Source organism: Dendrobates tinctorius, unplaced genomic scaffold, assembly GCF_039654945.1.
Source record: "Dendrobates tinctorius isolate UK_male_01 unplaced genomic scaffold, ASM3965494v1 ptg000501l, whole genome shotgun sequence".
Lineage (NCBI taxonomy): Eukaryota > Metazoa > Chordata > Amphibia > Anura > Dendrobatidae > Dendrobates > Dendrobates tinctorius.
In genome coordinates, this window is record NW_027362160.1 from 212,654 (window position 1) to 234,037 (window position 21,384).

Below are 21,384 nucleotides of genomic sequence, written 5' to 3' on the forward strand. Positions count from 1 at the left end.
TTAAGAATGATAAGCGCTGTGTCTGCTGGACTCGGTCTGGCAAGGGCGCCATCCTCTTCATCGTCTGTTGTACATGCACTTCTGCCCCCACACTACAGTGGAGCGGCACCGGCCACTGCAGCAAAACTTTTTATTCTGTACAAAACGTGCAACATGATAAACTTCACACAAGAGCAGCAGCAGTTAGGACGGTTGCAGCTCTGCGGCAGAACGATCGGTCGCGGCTCCTCGGCCCGCGCTCTGCGGCAGAACGATCGGTCGCGGCTCCCCGGCCCGCGCTCTGCGGCAGAACGGTCGGTCGCGGCTCCCCGGCCCGCGCTCTGCGGCAGAACGGTCGGTCGCGGCTCCCCGGCCCGCGCTCTGCGGCAGAACGGTCGGTCGCGGCTCCCCGGCCCGCGCTCTGCGGCAGAACGGTCGGTCGCGGCTCCCCGGCCCGCGCTCTGCGGCAGAACGGTCGGTCGCGGCTCCCCGGCCCGCGCTCTGCGGCAGAACGGTCGGTCGCGGCTCCCCGGCCCGCGCTCTGCGGCAGAACGGTCGGTCGCGGCTCCCGCGCTCTGCGGCAGAACGGTCGGTCGCGGCTCCCCGGCCCACGCTCTGCGGCAGAACGGTCGGTCGCGGCTCCCCGGCCCGCGCTCTGCGGCAGAACGGTCGGTCGCGGCTCCCCGGCCCGCGCTCTGCGGCAGAACGGTCGGTCGCGGTTCCTCGGCCCGCGCTCTGCGGCAAAGCATAACGTCACAGTCCATGCTCCAGAGCGTCTGGTCTTTACAGTCCTCGCTCTGCAGCCACGGCCACCGTTACCTCGTTTAATGAGCCCATTGTGCAGAATGTGCGGCAGACCTCAGCGCTGGCAGCAGGACGCCGCTGGTATTGCAGCCTGGTACGCTGCCCTCAGGCCCAGAATCCCTTCATACGAAGGGACGAGGAAGTAGCCCAGTGTCTTTATAAAATTAAATGTAAAAAAAGGGGCTAAAATATCGTAAAAAAGCCTCAGCGGAGCAGTTTATAGAGGCGCCAGGAACGGCAGGGTCACCGCGGTCTTATCTGTGGCTCCTGAGCACCAGGAACAATGGGCAGGGGTCAGAGGGCGCAGGGCTCTGCTACAATGACCTGCAGGCTGCACACGTGTCCGATGCCCTTGGTGACTCCCTCACGGAAGAGCAGCTTTGTGCCGAGCTTCAGATACTCCGGATGTTTGATGAAACGGAAGCGGACAACGGCCTTCTCCCCCGTCCTCAGCTCCTCCTGTAAGGTGCGGAGATCATCATCATCCATCCCCCCTCTGTCACCATCCGCCCTACAAAGGTTCCACCCTGCTCACCTTGCCATGTATGTGCTCCAGCACTGCCGTCTGCCTGACATTCCCCACGTGGACGGTGACCTGCACCCCGCGACGGCAGGAAGTGGCGTGGAACAGGAGGACGATCTCCGCTTCAAACACCCAGCACACTGTGGGCAACATCTCTGGACTCACCAGCACCATCCCCTGCATCAGGGAACAACTCTCAGCATCAACCCCCAGCAGGACCGGGCAGCCGCAGGAGGCACTCACCTTCCGCAGCAGGGAGCGGTTAAATGCCCCCAGGGCGAGGGTCGCAGCTTGTCCTGCCCGTAACACGCGGCAGGTGGAGCGGTTTCTCTGGATGCTGCACACTTTGAGAGGAAGGAAGCCTCCTCCATCGGTGGGCCCGACCACTAGGCGCTCGCCTTCCTTGCACACCCCACTGTGGAGACAAGACAACTCCAGATCACAAGCCGCCAGCGTTCTGCCCAGTACTACTTATACTGGGACCAGCATGGACCACGCTGCTGTCACTTGTGGACCCCGAATGACAGGAAAACTGCACCTACAAGGCATGACACGGGCACGCTCCCTCACGTCTATGCTAAGTAGGCGTGCGCGTTCCCTTCAGTCTACAGATGGACACAAGTGAAAGGGAAGCCATGAACAGATCAAATAAGGTGACGTTACAACCCTTCCTGCATATGCGAGATCGGGGCAGACACCAGGGGTCTCGGTCTCTGCTGCGAGGCTGCATACTGTGCGGCATATTATACCCCTCCATGATCCAGCGCTCACCTGTACAGTGTTCCTCCCACCACCGTCCCCACTTCTGGCACAGTGTAGATCTCATCCACCTGTGAAGAGATACAGACCTCTTACAATGCTGCCACATCCTGCGCTCCCCACGATCAGCACCGGGAGGCGCTGCTCACCTGGAACTCCGGCAGCTGCTGCATCAGCTCCTCCTGCTCGCGGCTGTTTGTGAGTGGAGGTAAAATATTCAGGAAAACCTTCAGCAGATCTAGAGACTCTCCGGAGACGCTGGAGATGGCGAAGATCGGGGTGATACTAGGGACAGAGAAGATGGGGTCAGGCGGGGGATCCCTCGAGCAGAGGGAGGACACTACTTACCCCCATTTCTTACTTTGGTGACTGGGCAAACTGCTGCGCGGCGGTGACTGCGTCGTCCTCAGAACGCACCATGAAAGGCACCTTGTTACAGCCGGGCTGTTTAAGGGTTCGCTCCAGCTGCCGCAGTGTCCTCTCCACTGTGGCTGGGGAGCAGAGGTCCACCTTACTGACCACCAAGAAGAAAGGCACCTTCAGAGCCATGGCCAGTCCCAGGTGCTCCCGCGTGGTCCCTGCTGCGGAGAGGAGGAGACATGACTGCGCTGTTCATGCACAACGCCCCACAAGTTACTGCAACCCAAAACTAATCAAGTGGATGTGATAATAGGGAGCGGAGCAAAGAAGGGACCAGGGGGCGTCATTCCAAGCCGCCTACCAGCGTGGAGGTCCCACCCGCCCCCGACAGCCAGGCTGCAGGACTCTTACCGATCCCTGTATTGGCGCTCACCACCAGCATGGCAAAGTCTGGACAGTAGCTGGTGAGGCCGAAGATGGTCGTCTTCAAGTACTTGTGGTGACCAGCGAGGTCAATGAATGTGATCATTTTGGACGCACTTTCACAGATCTGCTCCGCCGTGCGAGACTCGCTGTAATTCACAACCTGCCACAAAGACAGAGCGGCTGAGTACCACCGTCCCCAGCTCATCTACTCAGAGTGCTGCGATCGACTGGAGCCACACCCCCTCAATGCCCCTGATCACTACCCTCTCCCCATCATTGCCCATAACCTGATCATCATCTCAGCCCCATCATCCTTAAGCACCCCGAACTCACACCACTCTCCCCACCATCACCCGCCTCATACACATCTGCCCCCCATCCTTTCCCTCAGTCACCCTGACCCCCCCACTTGCCCCCTCATAATCATCCCACACCAAGTGCCCCCTCTTAATCATCACCCCGACACGTTCCACTTCCCATGTGCCCTTTCATCATCGTCCTAAACTATGTCCCCCCAATGGGCCTAACCCCCACTATGTCCCTCTAAACGTCTCGACCCTCACCCCACATCCCTTTTAGTCATCACCCTGATCCCCCCCAAGTCTCCATCACTGTTCCCAGCCCACTTGCCCCCTCTTCCCTTTTCACCCCAACCAATTACCCACCACACACTCCCCCTCGTCACCATCCCAACCCCCTTGTCATTGTTCCCACCCCACCGCCCAACCCTACCACATCCTCCCCCTTCATCGTCCCTGCCAGTCCCCCCCAGAGTCCTCTTCCCGACCCCTCGTCAAAGTGCCAAACCCCACTCCCTTGTCCTTCCTTCATCCCATCCCCCAGTCAAAATCCCAACTCACCCCCCCGTCAAGCAACGTCTCGACCTGACACCCTCCGCGTCAATGTCCCCCGCCCCTCATCCTTCCTTAATCCCATCCCCCATGTACCTCATCACTAGTCATCCCCCGTCATTGTCCCGACATCCACCTCCCCCATGTACCCACCCTCGTCCCGTGTGTGTGTGTGTGTGTGTGTGTGTGTGTGTGTGTGTGTGTCTACATACACACACACCCCTTGTCAACATCCCAACCCCCACATCCCCCTTCATCCCATTCCCCATGTACCTCATCTTCACTAGTCCTCCCGTCATTGTCCCGACATCCACCTCTCATCCGGTCCACCTCCCCCATGTACCCACCCTCATTCCGTATATACACACACACACACACACACACACCTTATCAACATCCCACCCCACAAATTCCCCTTCATCCCATGTCCCCCCCCAATAAACGTCCCGACCCCCCGCATCAAGATCCTGACCAACACCCCCCCACAAAAACGTTCCCAACTCAACCCTCATCCTTCCTTCAACAAATCCCCCATGTACCCAGTCTTCACAAGTCTCCCCCGACACCCATCCATCTGTACACCCTCTTGTCCCTGCACCTCACACCCCCGGCACAGCCCACACCTTCGCTCATCATCCCCCATCAAAACCCAACCCCACCACATCCCCCTCTTAATTGTTCCTACCCATCACCCCACCCACACCATCATCCCACCCCATGTCCCCCATCATCGCCCAACCCCACCACATCTGCCCTCTTCATTGTCCCTACCAGTCTCCCCCAACAATCATAAAGGTCCCCCTACTGCCCCAGTCAACATCCCGTCCCAAACCATACTCCATTGTCCTGCCTTCATCCCATCCCCCACGTCCCCACCAGTCCCCCATCCTCTCGTTCTTCATTTAACCCATCCTCACTAGTCCCCCCACGACTTCTCCCCAGTCATCAACCCGATATCCCCCCGCGTCCCCCACACACATACACCCACTAGTCCCATCACCTCACATCCCCAGTCTTCCTTCGTTATACCCCCGTCACGACCCACACCTTCGCTCATCATCGCCCAACCCCACCACATCCCCCCCTCTTCATCGTACCAAAGCGTCCTCCCCCACGTCAACCCCCTGCATCAACACCCCCAACCCCATTGTACTTCCATCATCCCCATCCTCCCACCCCACATCCACCCAGTCAACGTCCCGACCTGACACTCCCGCATCAACGTCCCGTCTTCATTAGTCATCCCTCCGACCCATCCACAGTCATCGTCCTAACACCCACCCCTAGTCTTGTCCTTCCTTTATCCCATCTCATATCCCAATTCTTGCCTAGTTATCCTTCCAACCCATCCTCGTCATTGTCTCGACATCCAACCCTCGTATGGTCCCACTGCCTCCATTTACCCACACCAATATCCCCCTGACATCACTCCGACCTCCTCACCTCCCCTTTGCTATTGAACCCAAGGATCTCGAAGCTGATGCTGGACGTGCGCCCAGACTGGATTTCATGTAAGTGGCGGAAGAGGTTGAGTCTGGCGCGGCCACGGCCGTTGTCCAGTTCCCCCTGTGTAAGGACGCCCAGGAGAGTTGACTTTCCAGAATCCACATTTCCCAAGACAGCGACGCGCAAATCTAGAAACTGAGGACAAAAAATAATGAAATAGCAACGCCTCTTCAATTTAGGTGGGTTAAGAATGGAGGATCGGGGTGACAGTGGCTCCAAGACAAGGGGGTTTGGTCTCGGTCAGAGTAAGGAAGAGCGCCTGGTAGGCACCCCACTCCCACCTCACCAGGCGCTACCTGCTGGTTGTCCGGGACTTTGCGGATCAGAACTTCCGTTATCTTCCTGGGAGAGTCGCTGTCGTAATCCACCTCGCGCTCTCGCAGCACCGTGATGTCCGCGCCGACCCTGCACAAAGAGGCGACAGGTCAGATACGAGGTGGCGGCATGCGGCACACCTAAGGAGGCCGCCATACTTCTCTGCCATCCGATGCAGCGTGTGCAGGGATGCCCGCATCTCCTCCTCAGATAGCCCCACCAGGAGACCATTGTCCTCCACGCCGATCTGATAGACAGCCTCGCCGCGTCCCTCCTGAAGCCGCCACTTCATCTGCGTCACCAGGTGCTCGAAGCGATACTGGGAGGGGTTCACCAGCTTCAGCTGCGAGAGATGGGGGACAGGATCAGGGCGGACATCGGTGACGCCGGGGGGAAAGGTCCCGCAGTGACATCAGTACATGGGGCATCAGGTCGCCACTCACCTTGTATTCTATGTTCCCCTCCTCCGCCTGTAACAAGATCAGATGACACATCAGTCACAGTGTATACACTGTATCTACAGCGGGAAAGTACAGGGAAGGGTGTGGCGGGAGGAAGAGGTGGGGCAAGAGGGATGAGGAGGAGCAGGAGGGGGAAGAGGGAGAAGGAGCGTACAGCCAGAGGAGGCACCCTACAATTACCTGCTCAGAACACTCCCCAATACAGCACCCAAATGTACAGCCCCCCCCATGCCTACTGTTACCCGCGTACACTCGGCCCTGGGTCCCGATATAATATGGGTATATGCCCCTATCACCCCCGTTATAATGTAGCTATTCTCCCAGCAGTATAATATAGGTGTGGGGCTGTCATGAGTATCCCCCCCACTGTCCGACAAAGTGGAACATTCCTCGCTCTATATAAAGCTGCGGATGGAGACGGGTCCAGGAATAACATCAGCCGAGAAAAAAAACACAGGGAGTAAACAACCGAGGGCAGAACATGAAGTATGAGGGGGGAGATAACTACATAGTAGGGGGGCCGCGCACTATACACACCGGACCATATACTATATACAGGGGGCCGTGCACTATACACACACAGGACCATATACTATATACAGGGGGCCGCGCACTATACACACAGGACCATATACTATATACAGGGGGCCGTGCACTGTACACACACAGGACCATATACTATATACAGGGGGCCGCGCACTATACACACAGGACCATATACTATATACAGGGGGCCGCGCACTATACACACAAAGGACCATATACTATATACAGGGGCCGCGCCCTATACACACAGGACCATATACTATATACAGGGGGCCGTGCACTGTACACACAGGACCATATACTATATACAGGGGGCCGCGCACTATACACACAGGACCATATACTATATACAGGGGGCCGCGCACTATACACACAGGACCATATACTATATACAGGGGGCCGCGCACTATACACACACCGGACCATATACTATATACAGGGGGCCGCGCACTATACACACACCGGACCATATACTATATACAGGGGGCCGCGCACTATACACACACCGGACCATATACTATATACAGGGGGCCGCGCACTATACACACACAGGACCATATACTATATACAGGGGGCCGCGCACTATACACACAGGACCATATACTATATACAGGGGGCCGCGCACTATACACACAGGACCATATACTATATACAGGGGGCCGCGCACTATACACACAGGACCATATACTATATACAGGGGGCCGCGCACTATACACACACCGGACCATATACTATATACAGGGGGCCGCGCACTATACACACACCGGACCATATACTATATACAGGGGGCCGCGCACTATACACACACAGGACCATATACTATATACAGGGGGCCGCGCACTATACACACAGGACCATATACTATATACAGGGGGCCGCGCACTATACACACAGGACCATATACTATATACAGGGGGCCGCGCACTATACACACACAGGACCATATACTATATACAGGGGGCCGCGCACTATACACACAGGACCATATACTATATACAGGGGGCCGCGCACTATACACACAGGACCATATACTATATACAGGGGGCCGCGCACTATACACACACAGGACCATATACTATATACAGGGGGCCGCGCACTATACACACACAGGACCATATACTATATACAGGGGGCCGTGCACTATACACACACAGGACCATATACTATATACAGGGGGCCGTGCACTATACACACACAGGACCATATACTATATACAGGGGGCCGCGCACTATACACACACAGGACCATATACAGGGGGCCGCGCACTATACACACCGGACCATATACTATATACAGGGGGCCGCGCACTATACACACAGGACCATATACTATATACAGGGGGCCGCGCACTATACACACACAGGACCATATACTATATACAGGGGGCCGCGCACTATACACACAGGACCATATACAGGGGGCCGCGCACTATACACACAGGACCATATACTATATACAGGGGGCCGCGCACTATACACACAGGACCATATACTATATACAGGGGGCCGTGCACTATACACACACAGGACCATATACTATATACAGGGGGCCGTGCACTATACACACACAGGACCATATACTATATACAGGGGGCCGCGCACTATACACACAGGACCATATACAGGGGGCCGCGCACTATACACACAGGACCATATACTATATACAGGGGGCCGCGCACTATACACACAGGACCATATACTATATACAGGGGGCCGCGCACTATACACACACAGGACCATATACTATATACAGGGGGCCGTGCACTATACACACACAGGACCATATACTATATACAGGGGGCCGCGCACTATACACACAGGACCATATACAGGGGGCCGCGCACTATACACACAGGACCATATACTATATACAGGGGGCCGCGCACTATACACACAGGACCATATACTATATACAGGGGGCCGTGCACTATACACACACAGGACCATATACTATATACAGGGGGCCGTGCACTATACACACACAGGACCATATACTATATACAGGGGGCCGCGCACTATACACACAAGACCATATACTATATACAGGGGGCCGCGCACTATACACACAGGACCATATACTATATACAGGGGGCCGCGCACTATACACACAGGACCATATACTATATACAGGGGGCCGCGCACTACACACACAGGACCATATACAGGGGGCCGCGCACTATACACACAGGACCATATACTATATACAGGGGGCCGCGCACTATACACACAGGACCATATACTATATACAGGGGGCCGCGCACTATACACACACAGGACCATATACTATATACAGGGGGCCGCGCACTATACACACAGGACCATATACTATATACAGGGGGCCGCGCACTATACACACAGGACCATATACTATATACAGGGGGCCGCGCACTATACACACACAGGACCATATACTATATACAGGGGGCCGCGCACTATACACACACAGGACCATATACTATATACAGGGGGCCGTGCACTATACACACACAGGACCATATACTATATACAGGGGGCCGTGCACTATACACACACAGGACCATATACTATATACAGGGGGCCGCGCACTATACACACAGGACCATATACAGGGGGCCGCGCACTATACACACCGGACCATATACTATATACAGGGGGCCGTGCACTATATACACACAGGACCATATACTATATACAGGGGGCCGCGCACTATACACACAGGACCATATACTATATACAGGGGGCCGTGCACTGTACACACACAGGACCATATACTATATACAGGGGGCCGCGCACTATACACACACAGGACCATATACTATATACAGGGGGCCGCGCACTATACACACACAGGACCATGTACTATATACAGGGGGCCGCGCACTATACACACACAGGACCATATACTATATACAGGGGGCCGTGCACTATACACACAGGACCATATACTATATACAGGGGGCCGTGCACTATACACACACAGGACCATATACTATATACAGGGGCCACGCACTATACACACAGGACCATATACAGGGGGCCGCGCACTATACACACCGGACCATATACTATATACAGGGGGCCGTGCACTATACACACACAGGACCATATACTATATACAGGGGGCCGCGCACTATACACACAGGACCATATACTATATACAGGGGGCCGTGCACTATACACACACAGGACCATGTACTATATACAGGGGGCCACGCACTATACACACACAGGACCATATACTATATACAGGGGGCCGCGCACTATACACACAGGACCATATACAGGGGGCCACGCACTATACACACAGGACCATATACTATATACAGGGGGCCACGCACTACACACACACAGGACCATATACTATATACAGGGGGCCGCGCACTATACACACAGGACCATATACTATATACAGGGGGCCGCGCACTATACACACAGGACCATATACTATATACAGGGGGCCACGCACTATACACACAGGACCATATACTATATACAGGGGGCCGCGCACTATACACACACAGGACCATATACTATATACAGGGGGCCACGCACTATACACACAGGACCATATACTATATACAGGGGGCCGCGCACTATACACACAGGACCATATACTATATACAGGGGGCCACGCACTATACACACAGGACCATATACTATATACAGGGGGCCACGCACTATACACACACAGGACCATATACTATATACAGGGGGCCGCGCACTATACACACAGGACCATATACTATATACAGGGGGCCGCGCACTATACACACACAGGACCATATACTATATACAGGGGGCCGTGCACTATACACACACAGGACCATATACTATATACAGGGGGCCGTGCACTATACACACACAGGACCATATACTATATACAGGGGGCCGCGCACTATACACACAGGACCATATACAGGGGGCCGCGCACTATACACACCGGACCATATACTATATACAGGGGGCCGCGCACTATACACACACCGGACCATATACTATATACAGGGGGCCGCGCACTATACACACACCGGACCATATACTATATACAGGGGGCCGCGCACTATACACACACAGGACCATATACTATATACAGGGGGCCGCGCACTATACACACAGGACCATATACTATATACAGGGGGCCGCGCACTATACACACAGGACCATATACTATATACAGGGGGCCGTGCACTATACACACAGGACCATATACTATATACAGGGGGCCGCGCACTATACACACACCGGACCATATACTATATACAGGGGGCCGCGCACTATACACACACCGGACCATATACTATATACAGGGGGCCGCGCACTATACACACACAGGACCATATACTATATACAGGGGGCCGCGCACTATACACACAGGACCATATACTATATACAGGGGGCCGCGCACTATACACACAGGACCATATACTATATACAGGGGGCCGCGCACTATACACACACAGGACCATATACTATATACAGGGGGCCGCGCACTATACACACAGGACCATATACTATATACAGGGGGCCGCGCACTATACACACAGGACCATATACTATATACAGGGGGCCGCGCACTATACACACACAGGACCATATACTATATACAGGGGGCCGCGCACTATACACACACAGGACCATATACTATATACAGGGGGCCGTGCACTATACACACACAGGACCATATACTATATACAGGGGGCCGTGCACTATACACACACAGGACCATATACTATATACAGGGGGCCGCGCACTATACACACACAGGACCATATACAGGGGGCCGCGCACTATACACACCGGACCATATACTATATACAGGGGGCCGCGCACTATACACACAGGACCATATACTATATACAGGGGGCCGCGCACTATACACACACAGGACCATATACTATATACAGGGGGCCGCGCACTATACACACAGGACCATATACAGGGGGCCGCGCACTATACACACAGGACCATATACTATATACAGGGGGCCGCGCACTATACACACAGGACCATATACTATATACAGGGGGCCGTGCACTATACACACACAGGACCATATACTATATACAGGGGGCCGTGCACTATACACACACAGGACCATATACTATATACAGGGGGCCGCGCACTATACACACAGGACCATATACAGGGGGCCGCGCACTATACACACAGGACCATATACTATATACAGGGGGCCGCGCACTATACACACAGGACCATATACTATATACAGGGGGCCGCGCACTATACACACACAGGACCATATACTATATACAGGGGGCCGTGCACTATACACACACAGGACCATATACTATATACAGGGGGCCGCGCACTATACACACAGGACCATATACAGGGGGCCGCGCACTATACACACAGGACCATATACTATATACAGGGGGCCGCGCACTATACACACAGGACCATATACTATATACAGGGGGCCGTGCACTATACACACACAGGACCATATACTATATACAGGGGGCCGTGCACTATACACACACAGGACCATATACTATATACAGGGGGCCGCGCACTATACACACAAGACCATATACTATATACAGGGGGCCGCGCACTATACACACAGGACCATATACTATATACAGGGGGCCGCGCACTATACACACAGGACCATATACTATATACAGGGGGCCGCGCACTACACACACAGGACCATATACAGGGGGCCGCGCACTATACACACAGGACCATATACTATATACAGGGGGCCGCGCACTATACACACAGGACCATATACTATATACAGGGGGCCGCGCACTATACACACACAGGACCATATACTATATACAGGGGGCCGCGCACTATACACACAGGACCATATACTATATACAGGGGGCCGCGCACTATACACACAGGACCATATACTATATACAGGGGGCCGCGCACTATACACACACAGGACCATATACTATATACAGGGGGCCGCGCACTATACACACACAGGACCATATACTATATACAGGGGGCCGTGCACTATACACACACAGGACCATATACTATATACAGGGGGCCGTGCACTATACACACACAGGACCATATACTATATACAGGGGGCCGCGCACTATACACACAGGACCATATACAGGGGGCCGCGCACTATACACACCGGACCATATACTATATACAGGGGGCCGTGCACTATATACACACAGGACCATATACTATATACAGGGGGCCGCGCACTATACACACAGGACCATATACTATATACAGGGGGCCGTGCACTGTACACACACAGGACCATATACTATATACAGGGGGCCGCGCACTATACACACAGGACCATATACTATATACAGGGGGCCGCGCACTATACACACACAGGACCATGTACTATATACAGGGGGCCGCGCACTATACACACACAGGACCATATACTATATACAGGGGGCCGTGCACTATACACACAGGACCATATACTATATACAGGGGGCCGTGCACTATACACACACAGGACCATATACTATATACAGGGGCCACGCACTATACACACAGGACCATATACAGGGGGCCGCGCACTATACACACCGGACCATATACTATATACAGGGGGCCGTGCACTATACACACACAGGACCATATACTATATACAGGGGGCCGCGCACTATACACACAGGACCATATACTATATACAGGGGGCCGTGCACTATACACACACAGGACCATGTACTATATACAGGGGGCCACGCACTATACACACACAGGACCATATACTATATACAGGGGGCCGCGCACTATACACACAGGACCATATACAGGGGGCCACGCACTATACACACAGGACCATATACTATATACAGGGGGCCACGCACTACACACACACAGGACCATATACTATATACAGGGGGCCGCGCACTATACACACAGGACCATATACTATATACAGGGGGCCGCGCACTATACACACAGGACCATATACTATATACAGGGGGCCACGCACTATACACACAGGACCATATACTATATACAGGGGGCCGCGCACTATACACACACAGGACCATATACTATATACAGGGGGCCACGCACTATACACACAGGACCATATACTATATACAGGGGGCCGCGCACTATACACACACAGGACCATATACTATATACAGGGGGCCACGCACTATACACACAGGACCATATACTATATACAGGGGGCCACGCACTATACACACACAGGACCATATACTATATACAGGGGGCCGCGCACTATACACACAGGACCATATACTATATACAGGGGGCCGCGCACTATACACACACAGGACCATATACTATATACAGGGGGCCGTGCACTATACACACACAGGACCATATACTATATACAGGGGGCCGTGCACTATACACACACAGGACCATATACTATATACAGGGGGCCGCGCACTATACACACACAGGACCATATACTATATACAGGGGGCCGTGCACTATACACACAGGACCATATACTATATACAGGGGGCCGTGCACTATACACACACAGGACCATATACTATATACAGGGGCCACGCACTATACACACAGGACCATATACAGGGGGCCGCGCACTATACACACCGGACCATATACTATATACAGGGGGCCGTGCACTATACACACACAGGACCATATACTATATACAGGGGGCCGCGCACTATACACACAGGACCATATACTATATACAGGGGGCCGTGCACTATACACACACAGGACCATATACTATATACAGGGGACCGTGCACTATACACACACAGGACCATATACTATATACAGGGGGCCGCGCACTATACACACAGGACCATATACAGGGGGCCGTGCACTATACACACACAGGACCATATACTATATACAGGGGGCCGTGCACTATATACACACAGGACCATATACTATATACAGGGGGCCGTGCACTATACACACACAGGACCATATACTATATACAGGGGGCCGCGCACTATACACACACAGGACCATATACAGGGGGCCGCGCACTATACACACAGGACCATATACTATATACAGGGGGCCGCACACTATACACACAGGACCATATACAGGGGGCCACGCACTATACACACACAGGACCATATACTATATACAGGGGCCGCGCACTATACACACAGGACCATATACTATATACAGGGGGCCGCACACTATACACACAGGACCATATACTATATACAGTGGGCCGTGCACTATACACACACAGGACCATATACTATATACAGGGGCCGTGCACTATACACACAGGACCATATACTATATACAGGGGGCCACGCACTATACACACACAGGACCATATACTATATACAGGGGGCCGCGCACTATACACACAGGACCATATACAGGGGGCCACGCACTATACACACAGGACCATATACTATATACAGGGGGCCACGCACTACACACACACAGGACCATATACTATATACAGGGGGCCGCGCACTATACACACAGGACCATATACTATATACAGGGGGCCGCGCACTATACACACAGGACCATATACTATATACAGGGGGCCACGCACTATACACACAGGACCATATACTATATACAGGGGGCCGCGCACTATACACACACAGGACCATATACTATATACAGGGGGCCACGCACTATACACACAGGACCATATACTATATACAGGGGGCCGCGCACTATACACACAGGACCATATACTATATACAGGGGGCCACGCACTATACACACAGGACCATATACTATATACAGGGGGCCACGCACTATACACACACAGGACCATATACTATATACAGGGGGCCGCGCACTATACACACAGGACCATATACTATATACAGGGGGCCGCGCACTATACACACAGGACCATATACTATGTACAGGGGGCCGCGCACTATACACACCGGAACATATACTATATACAGGGGGCCGCGCACTATACACACAGGACCATATACTATATACAGGGGGCCGCGCACTATACACACAGGACCATATACTATATACAGGGGGCCGCGCACTATACACACACAGGACCATATACTATATACAGGGGGCCGTGCACTATACACACACAGGACCATATACTATATACAGGGGGCCGCGCACTATACACACACAGGACCATATACTATATACAGGGGCCGCACACTATACACACAGGACCATATACTATATACAGGGGACCGTGCACTATACACACAGGACCATATACTATATACAGGGGGCCGTGCACTATACACACACAGGACCATATACTATATACAGGGGGCTGCGCACTATACACACAGGACCATATACAGGGGGCCGCGCACTATACACACCGGACCATATACTATATACAGGACCATATACTATATACAGGGGGCCGCGCACTATACACACACAGGACCATATACTATATACAGGGGGCCGCGCACTATACACACACAGGACCATATACTATATACAGGGGGGCGCGCACTATACACACAGGACCATATACAGGGGGCCGCACACTATACACACAGGACCATATACTATATACAGGGGGCCGCGCACTATACACACCGGACCATATACAGGGGGCCGCACACTATACACAGGACCATATACTATATACAGGGGGCCGCGCACTATACACACAGGACCATATACTATATACAGGGGGCCGCGCACTATACACACAGGACCATATACTATATACAGGGGGCCGTGCACTATACACACAGGACCATATACTATATACAGGGGGCCGCGCACTATACACACAAAGGACCATATACTATATACAGGGGGCCGCGCACTATACACACAGGACCATATACTATATACAGGGGGCCGTGCACTATACACACACAGGACCATATACTATATACAGGGGGCCGTGCACTATACACACAGGACCATATACTATATACAGGGGCCGCGCACTATACACACAGGACCATATACTATATACAGGGGGCCGCGCACTATACACACAGGACCATATACTATATACAGGGGCCGCGCACTATACACACCGGACCATATACTATATACAGGGGGCCGTGCACTATACACACCGGACCATATACTATATACAGGGGGCCGCGCACTATACACACCGGACCATATACTATATACAGGGGGCCGCGCACTATACACACACAGGACCATGTACTATATACAGGGGGCCGCGCACTATACACACCGGACCATATACAGGGGCCGTGCACTATATACACCGGACCATATACAGGGGGCCGTGCACTATACACACAGGACCATATACTATATACAGGGGGCCGTGCACTATACACACAGGACCATATAGTATATACAGGGGGCCGTGCACTATACACACAGGACCATATACTATATACAGGGGCCGCGCACTATACACACAGGACCATATACTATATACAGGGGCCGCGCACTATACACACAGGACCATATACTATATACAGGGGGCCGTGCACTATACACACAGCACCATATACTATATACAGGGGGCCGTGCACTATACACACAGGACCATATAGTATATACAGGGGGCCGTGCACTATACACACAGGACCATATACTATATACAGGGGCCGCGCACTATACACACAGCACCATATACTATATACAGGGGGCCGTGCACTATACACACAGCACCATATACTATATACAGGGGGCCGTGCACTATACACACAGGACCATATACTATATACAGGGGCCGCGCACTATACACACAGGACCATATACTATATACAGGGGGCCGCGCACTATACACACCGGACCATATACAGGGGGCCGTGCACTATACACACAGGACCATATACTATATACAGGGGGCCACGCACTATACACACAGGACCATATACTATATACAGGGGCCGCGCACTATACACACAGGACCATATACTATATACAGGGGGCCGCGCACTATACACACAGGACCATATTAAGGGTCCTATTAAGGGAATAGAAGAATCCAGGATATCTATAAACAGAAAGATAGTGAGGAAACACTTAGCTAACCTAAATGAATTCAAGTCTCCAGGTCCAGATGAATTACACCCCAGAGTACTGAAGGAGATAGCAGAAGAAATTTCTGAACCACTCTCCATAATCTTTGAAAATTCTTGGAGAACAGGAGAAGTGCCAGAAGACTGGAGAAGAGCAAATGTTGTTCCTATCTTCAAAAAGGGGAAGAAGGTGGACCCAGGCAACTATAGGCCGGTGAGTCTGACTTCTATACCAGGAAAGATCTTTGAACAAATTATTAAACAACATGTAAGTCAATACCTGGATAAGAATGAAGTGATCAAACAGAGTCAGCATGGGTTTGTAACTAATAAGTCATGTCAGACTAACTTAATTTCCTTCTATGACGGTATCACTGATTGGGTGGATCAAGGAAATGCTGTAGATATAGTATATCTTGACTTCAGCAAAGCATTTGACAAAGTCTCTCATACAATCCTTATTGAAAAAATGACTAAGTATGGAATGGACAAGGCAACTGTTAGGTGGATTCATAGCTGGCTTAGTGATCGGACCCAAAGAGTGGTCGTAAATGGCTGCACATCCAGTTGGAAGAATGTCTCAAGTGGGGTACCACAGGGCTCTGTCCTGGGCCCTGTATTGTTCAACATCTTTATCAACGATTTAGATGAAGGAATTGAGGGTAAACTGATTAAATTTGCTGATGACACAAAGCTAGGAGGGATAGCTAATACTAGAGAAGAGAGAGAGAGAGGATTCAAAAAGATTTAAATAAACTGGAGAAGTGGGCAGCAACTAACAGAATGGTTTTTAACAGGGAGAAATGCAAAGTACTACATCTGGGCAATAAAAATGAAAAAAGCATATATAGAATGGGAGGAATAGGGCTAAGTGACAGCACATGTGAAAAAGACTTGGGTATACTAATAGATCACAGACTGAATATGAGTCAACAGTGTGATGCAGCAGCAAAAAAGGCAAATGCAGTTCTAGGATGTATTAACAGAAGCAGTCTAGATCACGTGAAGTCATTATTTCCCTCTACTTCTCTTTGGTCAGACCTCATCTGGAATATTGTGTCCAGTTTTGGGCACCACATTTTAAAAAAGACATCAACAAACTGGAGCAAGTTCAGAAAAGAGCGACCAGAATGGTGACCGGTCTGCAAACCCTGTCTTATGAGGAAAGGTTGCAGGATTTGGGAATGTTTAGTTTGCAAAAGAGAAGACTGAGAGGAGACTTAATTGCTGTCTACAAATATCTAAAGGGCTGTCACATTGTAGAAGGATCAACTTTATTCTCATTTGCACAAGGAAAGACTAGAAGCAATGGGATGAAACTGAATGGGAGGAGACACAGATTAGATATTAGAAAAAACTTTTTGACAGTTAGAGTGATCAATGAGTGGAACAGGCTGCCACGAGAAGTGGTGAGTTCTCCTTCAATGGAAGTCTTCAAACAGAGGCTGGACAGACATCTGACTGGGATGATTTAGCGAATCCTGCTTTGAGCAGGGGGTTGGACCAGATGGCCCAGGAGGTCCCTTCCAACTCTACGATTCTATGATTCTATGATTCTATATACTATATACAGGGGCCGCGCACTATACACACAGGACCATATACTATATACAGGGGGCCGCGCACTATACACACAGGAGCATATACTATATACAGGGGGCCGTGCACTATACACACACAGGACCATATACTATATACAGGGGGCCGTGCACTATACACACAGGACCATATACTATATACAGGGGGCCGTGCACTATACACACAGGAGCATATACTATATACAGGGGGCCGCGCACTATACACACAGGAACATATACTATATACAGGGGGCCGCGCACTATATACACACACAGGACCATATACTATATACAGGGGCCACGCACTATACACACACAGGACCATATACTATATACAGGGGGCCACGCACTATACACACACAGGACCATATACTATATACAGGGGGCCGCGCACTATACACACAGGACCATATACTATATACAGGGGGCCGCGCACTATACACACAGGACCATATACTATATACTGGGGCCACGCACTATACACACACAGGACCATATACTATATACAGGGGGCCGCGCACTATACACACAGGATCATATACTATATACAGGGGGCCACGCACTATACACACACAGGACCATATACTATATACAGGGGGCCGCGCACTATACACACACAGGACCATATACTATATACAGGGGGCCACGCACTATACACACACAGGACCATATACTATATACAGGGGGCCGCGCACTATACACACACAGGACCATATACTATATACAGGGGGCCGCGCACTATACACACACAGGACCATATACTATATACAGGGGGCCGTGCACTATACACACACAGGACCATATACTATATACAGGGGGCCGTGCACTATACACACACAGGACCATATACTATATACAGGGGGCCGCGCACTATACACACACAGGACCATATACTATATACAGGGGGCCGCGCACTATACACACACAGGACCATATACTATATACAGGGGGCCGTGCACTATACACACACAGGACCATATACTATATACAGGGGCCGTGCACTATACACACAGGATCATATACTATATACAGGGGGCCACGCACTATACACACACAGGACCATATACTATATACAGGGGGCCGCGCACTATACACACACAGGACCATATACTATATACAGGGGGCCGCGCACTATACACACACAGGACCATATACTATATACAGGGGGCCGTGCACTATACACACAGGATCATATACTATATACAGGGGGCCACGCACTATACACACACAGGACCATATACTATATACAGGGGGCCGCGCACTATACACACACAGGACCATATACTATATACAGGGGGCCGTGCACTATACACACAGGATCATATACTATATACAGGGGGCCACGCACTATACACACACAGGACCATATACTATATACAGGGGGCCGCGCACTATACACACACAGGACCATATACTATATACAGGGGGCCACGCACTATACACACACAGGACCATATACTATATACAGGGGGCCGTGCACTATACACACACAGGACCATATACTATATACAGGGGGCCGCGCACTATACACACACAGGACCATATACTATATACAGGGGGCCGCGCACTATACACACACAGGACCATATACTATATACAGGGGGCCACGCACTATACACACACAGGACCATATACTATATACAGGGGGCCGCGCACTATACACACACAGGACCATATACTATATACAGGGGGCCGTGCACTATACACACACACAGGACCATATACTATATACAGGGGGCCGTGCACTATACACACACAGGACCATATACTATATACAGGGGGCCGTGCACTATACACACACAGGACCATATACTATATACAGGGGGCCGCGCACTATACACACAGGAACATATACTATATACAGAGGGCCGCGCACTATACACACAGGAACATATACTATATACAGGGGGCCACGCACTATACACACAGGAACATATACTATATACAGGGGGCCACGCACTATACACACACAGGACCATATACTATATACAGGGGGCCACGCACTATACACACAGGACCATATACTATATACAGGGGGCCACGCACTATACACACAGGACCATATACTATATACAGGGGGCCGCGCACTATACACACAGGACCATATACTATATACAGGGGGCCGTGCACTATACACACACAGGACCATATACTATATACAGGGGGCCGCGCACTATACACACAGGAACATATACTATATACAGGGGGCCACGCACTATACACACAGGACCATATACTATATACAGGGGGCCACGCACTATACACACAGGACCATATACTATATACAGGGGGCCACGCACTATACACACACAGGACCATATACTATATACAGGGGGCCGTGCACTATACACACACAGGA

At 51.6% G+C, this 21,384-nt stretch overlaps 1 protein-coding gene across 1 annotated transcript in view; it reads right to left on the bottom strand.

Moving 5' to 3' along the window:
- Window positions 1-116: 116 nt before the first annotated feature.
- GTPBP2 (GTP binding protein 2) overlaps window positions 117-21,384 on the bottom strand; it is a 35,262-nt gene continuing 13,994 nt past the window's right edge. Inside the window, exons 2-12 of the mRNA XM_073564922.1 lie at window positions 5,967-5,993; window positions 5,682-5,866; window positions 5,505-5,613; window positions 5,146-5,343; window positions 2,837-3,011; window positions 2,427-2,646; window positions 2,215-2,350; window positions 2,078-2,136; window positions 1,550-1,721; window positions 1,319-1,483; window positions 117-1,242 (exon numbers count right to left, since the gene is read on the bottom strand). Coding sequence (XP_073421023.1) covers window positions 1,078-1,242; window positions 1,319-1,483; window positions 1,550-1,721; window positions 2,078-2,136; window positions 2,215-2,350; window positions 2,427-2,646; window positions 2,837-3,011; window positions 5,146-5,343; window positions 5,505-5,613; window positions 5,682-5,866; window positions 5,967-5,993 — 1,611 coding nt within the window. The 3' untranslated portion in view covers window positions 117-1,077. The remainder of the gene's footprint in view (window positions 1,243-1,318; window positions 1,484-1,549; window positions 1,722-2,077; window positions 2,137-2,214; window positions 2,351-2,426; window positions 2,647-2,836; window positions 3,012-5,145; window positions 5,344-5,504; window positions 5,614-5,681; window positions 5,867-5,966; window positions 5,994-21,384) is intronic.